The sequence below is a fragment of the Cryptomeria japonica genome, chromosome 5 (assembly GCF_030272615.1).
Source record: "Cryptomeria japonica chromosome 5, Sugi_1.0, whole genome shotgun sequence".
Lineage (NCBI taxonomy): Eukaryota > Viridiplantae > Streptophyta > Pinopsida > Cupressales > Cupressaceae > Cryptomeria > Cryptomeria japonica.
This window is the reverse complement of record NC_081409.1, coordinates 581,270,362-581,278,265: the sequence shown is the minus strand read 5'-3', so window position 1 is coordinate 581,278,265 and position 7,904 is coordinate 581,270,362. Positions and strand designations below refer to the sequence as shown.

The following is a 7,904-nucleotide window of genomic DNA, read 5'->3' as shown; positions in this document are numbered from 1 at the left end:
TTATTAAAAACTATAATCAAGCAATATCTTTTGAAAAGATACTCATCAAAAAATAAACTTTAATATTAATTCATAATTCATTTTAAGGGTGAGTTGTACTCTGTAAATGCCACAAAATCCATATCTAATAATGTTATAATACAATAATCTATTGCATATATTTCTCATAAATATTTATATTGAAGGTAGGGTAGTCATTGTACCAACTTAGAGATATAATAGCTTCACCAAGAAAAAAAAGATGGAATAATTGAATCTTTATTCGCGCCCATATGAGTAACAATATCCTTAAGTAAAATAAAAATAAACATGTTCTACTAGAAGAGAGTGGCTAGGAGTTACAAGAAATGACGTTTTAGATAATAAGCACAAGAAATAAGGAGGGCACGTAAACAAGAGGCATTTGAGAAGATAGTAGTAAGGAATCTATCCCCAAGCATACACAATTTAAATAAACCTATCAAGAGTTTAAATAATTGAGTATAAATAATAAAATAAAAGTAGAGCAATAAAAGAAAAATAAAAAAAAAGTAGCTAGGAAAAGAGAAAAAATGAACAAAAATATATGAAATAAAATTAAAGAGGGGAAAGAACAATATATAAACAAGGTAGAAGAAAAGGAGAAAAAATTGCATTGTCAATAGAACATGGAGATAAAAGACTACATCAAGTTAAAGTAAGGATCTTTTAGCACAATAAATGTAATATTGCTAACAATAATAATTGGTAATATTTATTTTTTATTTTGTCAAATGTAGACAAAGTTATTATTACATTTTCTAACTTCCATTCATTTACGATTATTCTAGCATAATGATTAAATCTTTTATCTTAATCTTAATCTTTTTTTTTTTTTTTTTGATAAAAATGGATGAGACCACTAAAATTATATTGATTATATATATTTTTACATGTGTCTGGTTCAAAGAGCACTGAAGGGAAAGAACTAGTAAGAAAACCCTTCAGTATTGCTCAAGAAAACATAAGCCTATCTACCCATTACAAAAAGCCCATAGGCATACCAAAACCCCCCAGATACATTGCCATCTGTATTAGATATAAAGGAAGTTGTAAGAATCAGTCTAACATGGAGCATCTGAAGATAGAGTCAAGAATGTCCACCAATAAATCAGAGCCATCACCCCACAATCCATCCTGTCTAAACACCACAAGAATCCAAAGCTCTGAAGAAAACAAAACTCAGAGCCATGAGAGAACCAAGAATAAGAGATCCTGCCATCACAAATATGGTGAGCAAACATAGACAGATCCAAATAAGAAGTAGGAGAGGATATTGAAGACCCTCAGGGAGGAGGATGAGATCGAACCAAAGAATAATCCAAAGTAGTAACCAAAGGAATAATATCAAAATAAGAAAACCTCTGCAATACCACATTAACTACTCTTTCCAATCCCTCAGAAAAAGCCACCATCCACCGAATTTGGCAAGAATTCTCCATAGAAAATAGAACATGATGTTAGAGTGAAAAGCAAGACAAAGATTGAATGATAGCCATAAGTGCCCACCAACAATCGATATAACTGAGAACGGGATCACCATGTCATAATTATCACATCATGAAAGAAGCCTGCTAATATGAGGATGATCACACAATGATAAAGTTAACAAATAGCATAATATCCCCAATCATTAGAACAACTACCTGAATCACTGATAGACCAAGATACCAAATGAAGAGAAGAGGAAAAAACAAGTGCTTAATCAGACCAGCAGAAGAAACCCAACCAATTTCCTAACCCATGAATGAAATCTAACATAAGATATGAATAGCACAAAATTGTCATAAAGCCAACATCTTTACTACATATACTAACGAAGCATAGATAGTGAAGTAGGATTTCAAGAAGCAGGACCACCTATAAAGAAAGCATCTTCATGCAAGATGCAGGAATGTCCAAGGGAGAGATCTCCAGGAAATCGACACCCTCCACAACAGCGTTATTTGCTAAAAAATCCACAATGACGTTGATCTCCCTAAAACAATGCGAAATAGAAAAAGTGGAAAAGCATTTTAACTACTGAAGAATGTGATCTAAGAAATATTGAAGATGCCAAGATAGACATTTCTTGGCTACAACCGCTTGAAACATGACCATGGAATCACCTTCAATAACAATGTCTTTAATGTTTAATGAAAGAGCGATATCAAGCCCAAAGGATAAAGCCTGAAACTCAGTCGTGTTGTTTGTACCATGTCCAATTTGTTTAGCCACAGCTTTGATGACTTTTGAAGAATGATAAAAAATAACTACTCCAATACCAGAGTTTCCCGGATTCCCCTTTGAGACTCCATCAAACTGAAGTTTGAATGAAGGGAATGGAGGGGGAGTCCATCTGACCAATTTTCATTTAACCAAATAAGATAGACCTCCTGATACAGCCCCATGGGAAGGCAACAGATGAAGTGCGGACCATTTCCATGTAACCTGATTATCCCAATGAGAGAAAGAACTGTGATGATCTAAGTTTTTATGAATGAACGAAAGAACCACCTCACTGATGGAGGTTTGAATTTTACCAATTACTTCAGAGAAAGTGGCATTTTTATGATTAAAAATTCTAGAATTTCTTTCAAGCCAAATATTCCACATTACCAGTGATGGGGCCACAACCCAAAGGGATGAATAAAATGATGAGGGAAACAACAAGGGCCAGGCCATGAAATGCGAAAGAAGATTGGGACCTATCGCAGAAGACCAGCCAAGCATGCCAAATAACCAATACCAGCACTTAGAAGCAAATGGACAAAACAAGAAAAGATGATCCATAGATTCCATACGATGACCACAAAAAACACAAGGAAATACAGCCGTAATCCCAAGTCTGTCCAAGTATCTTAATCTTAATTTTACTAATCATTGCAGATTTGTAATTGTTACTCCAACTATTATGCTTCTAATTTTAAAAAGCCATTTTTTTTTTAATAACACTTTCTTCTTGTTGCCATTTTGCAAGCATATTCTAAATACAATGCCCTGACATTTAATTTTTTATTAACATATAATTTGTTATCTCACACACTAGACGGATTCATACTTAGTTCACACACACATATATTCTTCTATATTTATGCAAATCCACCCTCTCTTTCCTTTTTCTCAAACCAGTTCTATATTTATTACGTCCCCATCTCGTGGGCAAAAATGGCGCAAGATTAAAAGTAAAAGCTCAAAATCAGACCCGTCCTGCACGCACTAGCTTCTTCATAATAATTGTGGAAAAAAATGCACGGCACAAGCAAAGATAATTTAATTGTCAACATATTCTTGACAATCGAAAGCAGAGGTTGACAAAAGTGCTTGACCAGCCGAAACATTTATGAAAGAGTTTACCATGGTTTAGTGGGATCTTGTAATAGTATTTTGATATTTATAAGTTGGAAACATAGACTTACAAAAGCCTCCTAGATTCTAGGTATACATGTACACCTTATGTGTGTGCCTAAACTTGCTCAGTATTTATTTGAATTGAATAATAAAGATACACTCTTAATTATGAAATTCCTTTTTTATGCCTAAACTTGCTCAGTATTTATTTGAATTGAATAATAAAGATACACTCTTAATTATGAAATTCCTTTTTTATGAGCATCATCTAGTGACATGATTTTGTTACTCGAGGAAGATACCTCAATGTCACTTCTAATAAGAAATCTATCTAGATACATAGATGGTCCATGGATATAAGGAAACTCATTCTAAATATCAATGTATGTTAAAATATGCATCGTTCATATTGAGTACCCTTCTTTTTGGTAAGGTGTTCACTTAATCTTTAAAAATAAAAAGGTGTGAAATTTTTCATTGTAGAACATGTTTTGAAGAAGGTAGCATTATTGAAGGAATATTTTTTCTAATCATAAAATGACATTGAAATCCATAAAAGAGCTACATTATTTGAATTAGTAGAAGAATAACTATCTTGTAGTTAAGATTAATATTTCATTAGATTAATTTCTTTTACCAATAGTAATTATTATAAGCTTTAATACCATTAATGATAGAACAAATAAACCAGAAAAAATGGTGAAAATTATCTAATGGAGATTACCTACTATCCCAATATTATGTTAGCACCTATATGTGGGTAGTAGTAGGTGCCTTAGATGTTTTTTGTATGTTTTCTTATAGTTAAATGAGTTGAGCACTAAGGTAATCCTTCAAGAGTAATTAAGTATTTGTTCATATGAGAAATATGTCAAAAAACTATTACTATTCTTGTGTGGTTGGTTGTATTCCATATTTGATTTGTGGGCATTATAGAGATTCTAAAGCACCCATTTCTTATTGAATAGAGATTAATTTTTTAGCATCATTTTTCTTGTTGTCTTTGAGCTAATATTATTCTACTTGTGTTAATGCCTAATAGGTTGTTTGATCTTGTGGTTCTACAAAATCATTTTATACCAAATCCTACACATCATTGAAGAATAATAATAATGTTTTTATATTTAGTGACACCAAATCAAATTTCTTACAAATGAAAATGGGAATTTAGGGTAGAAAAATGTTGTTTTTTGTTGTGATGTTTTCTAAGACTTCTCTAAGGGTTGTGACCTATTTCCTTTGATTAGGAAAATTTAATATGGGCAATATCTTACATTGTCTTACTTTGGTGATTTAATAAAATAAGGACCTTTAAACTACTACAAACTTGTTGTTCTTTGTAGCAAAATAAGAATGTTTATATTAGACAACAAATTCCTCTTGTTTGTTAGCCACAATAATATTATTTAGAAACTAATAGCTTTATCTCTTGATATTCTAATCACTACCTCCTACAATCTTCAAATCAACTTTAGTCAACTGCTAATTATCTTCTTAGAATCTTCTACCAAACCTACTCTCTTACCATAGAAATGTAGAGAATACATAGAAACAAACATAGAAACATAGAGAATACATAAAACAAATTAGTACTCTACAAATTGAAATGTTGAGAGTACATGCTCATGTATTCAATTTATACACAATAAATTCTACAACTATTGTATCAAAGAGTTAGCTTGGTAATTTGTTAGCTTGGTTATTTGTTAGCTTGGTAATTTGTTAGACATATGTGAGAGTAGTAATGTGGATGGTTGGAGGTAGTGCTAAGTGGTTAGAGATGGCATGAGGTGGATAACCATCTTTTTATTCATTTTCTTTTTTTAGAAAAAAATAATATAATATTTGTGATTCATTTTCTTTCATCACAAAATGTATGGCATATTGTAAATTAGATACATGAGAAACTGATTGTTTCCTAATATTACTAATTATTTCGTAATATTTGTAATTATTTCTTTTATAAAAAATATATAACATATTAAAATTATACACATCACAATCTGACTGTTTCATAATAGTGATTCTTTGTAGAAAAGAAGTGCACGGCAATGGGTCATATTGGAAATTAAACACGGCAATCACCGAGTGACTGAATATGTTTTATCTAATATTCGAAGAAAGAGAAGATTGTGTGCAAGATTTTTCCACATATTTTCGTGGAAGGGAAGAAATTTGACCATTTTTTAAATTTCCACAAAATAAGATTGTGGGGAAGATTTTTCCACAAATTTTCGCGGAAGGAAAGCAATTTGTCCATTTTTTAAATCCCTGGTAATGTACCTTTAAATAATTCTTCCACATATTCTTGACAATGGAAAAGCATATCATGCAAAGATTTATAAAAGACTTTACCCTGGTTTACCAAGGATTACGAAAAATTAGCTCAATGATTAGCTAAAGGCCTTGCGCAAATCTACGATCAAAACATCGCTCTGCTCCGCTATAAATAGCAACATTGGTTTAGATCTTCTCAAGAAAAGAGTATCTGTGAAAGAAGATGAAGAATTCTTTTATATGGCTGGTTTTTGTAGTGTGCTTCCTGCAATTGTGCGGAGGACAAGACTTACAAACACAGTTTTTAAGCCCTCACAACGATGCGAGGTCTCAAGTGGGCGTTGGCCCTCTTGTGTGGGATGATACTGTGGCTGCCTATGCGCAAAACTATGCTAATCAACGCATGGCGGACTGTGCAATGCAGCATTCTAATGGTCAGTACGGAGAAAACATTTTCGGGGGAGAAGGCAAGGAATTCTCACCTGCAGACGCCGTGAGTTCATGGGTTAGTGAAGAGCAATATTACGATTATAATTCCAATTCATGTGCTCAAGGGGAAGAGTGCGGACATTATACTCAAGTGGTGTGGAAAAATTCGCAGAAGCTTGGCTGTGCTCGTGTTAAATGTAATGATGGCGGTATTTTCATCACCTGCAATTATGATCCGCCTGGGAATTACGTTGGCCAGAAGCCATACTGATTCCACGACTTCCATTCCATTCATGTTGTATTCCATTAAATCGTGCGTCTCTGTGTTGTGTTTCTCTTCCATCTAGTGTTCCTCTCTAAATAATTAGTCAGTACATTGACCTCTTACACAAGCTGGTCAGTGAAAGGAGGTTTATCCGTGTCCAGATTTCTTACTGGCTTAAAATATCAGGCAGTGTGTTTTTCTTAATTATTATATATGCCATTAACATGCCTTTTCTATTTTAGTTTAGATATAGAAATAGTTGGGTATATGTGCTAAAATTTTAGAAAATTAATTTTATTTAACAAGAAAATATTTTAAGTAAATTTATCTCGAAGATAAAGCTATTTAATATAGTTGCATCCATTGTATATAATTTTTTCAAAAATAAACACTGGCGGGATCTCTTATAACAATTATAGGGATGAATTTCTGCAGCCACAGCTCAAACTAATCGCTATTCAAATAGTTATGACAGAACTGTAAGATTCAATTTTAGAGGCTCTGTTCGTTGTACAATTTTCATATTTGTTTTCTAAAGTGCACTGGTAGTAAATTACTATTTACTAAGCATGACGTTTGATGCACGTATTATGTTTTTGTTAATGGATATTTTTTTGGCTCTCCTCTGGTACCTGTAGTGAATGCCAATATTTATTTTGCCTGCTCCATGGGTTCTGCTGAAATTATTTTTATAAAGAGAGAACACTTTTCTGATCCACGGGAGCAATAGGTTCTCGGTGATTAGGAGTTTTTGAAATTTCATTAACTATTATTATTTTCTTGTTTTCGGTTAGAGGGTTCTGAAGTCGATCATGTGCTGAACTGTTGAAGGATATGGCTGTCACTGTGGGAGGAATGTTCCATTAAGAATATTGGATTATTTAATCACAAAGACAACTGTAGTCAACATAAACAGATATATGAAACGACAGGAATAAACACAGAGAACAGAAGAACTCTCTGGTATCTCCTATTGCTCAAGTGTAAACAACAATCCATATTTAGAGTTACAAAAGAACTCAAGAATGTTCCCTGTAATCCTACTAAACATTTTGACAGCAAACTGGTGAAAATTGACAGGTAACTAGAGATGATGATCAGCGAACTGGAGGTGTTTGAAAACAAATTGAATACTAATGACAATGAACTAAAAGCTAGAATCCACATCCTCAACTTATTTTGCCACATAAGTTCGGCAATGACCTATTCTAACAATTATTTTGTTATATTTGCTCTGCTTGGTACCACCTTTACAAACAAAATCTCTGATTCATTCTCCAGTTTCTCTTCTATTTTCCGTTTGCTTTGGAAGGGATCGCTGTCTCCAAAGCGGTCCAGCTTCTCATAGATTGGATTTAAATTGATTTGCTGTCCTTAGTTCTAGAGGGTCCTATAAAACATTAATATCTGAGACTGTGTTCATATAGAATTAACATAGTTGTTCAGTAGTTATTGGCGTGGGTAATTTTATGTAACAAAAGAAAGAAAAAAAAAGAAAGGAAAGGGGCTTTTATAGTCTACGATGCCAGCCATCTGTGTATGGGTCTAGAGATGGGTTAGAGTAATATGGGACTACCTCGTACTT

The 7,904-nt window shown here is 33.0% G+C and overlaps 1 protein-coding gene across 1 annotated transcript; it reads left to right on the top strand.

Annotated features, from left to right (window-relative positions):
- The first annotated feature begins 5,842 nt into the window (after nt 1-5,842).
- On the top strand, nt 5,843-6,544 carry LOC131036800 (pathogenesis-related protein 1A). The gene has a single exon (XM_057968788.2). It carries the CDS (start codon nt 5,849-5,851, stop codon nt 6,323-6,325), a length of 477 nt encoding a protein of 158 aa, XP_057824771.1. The 5' UTR covers nt 5,843-5,848; the 3' UTR covers nt 6,326-6,544.
- Nucleotides 6,545-7,904: the final 1,360 nt, after the last annotated feature.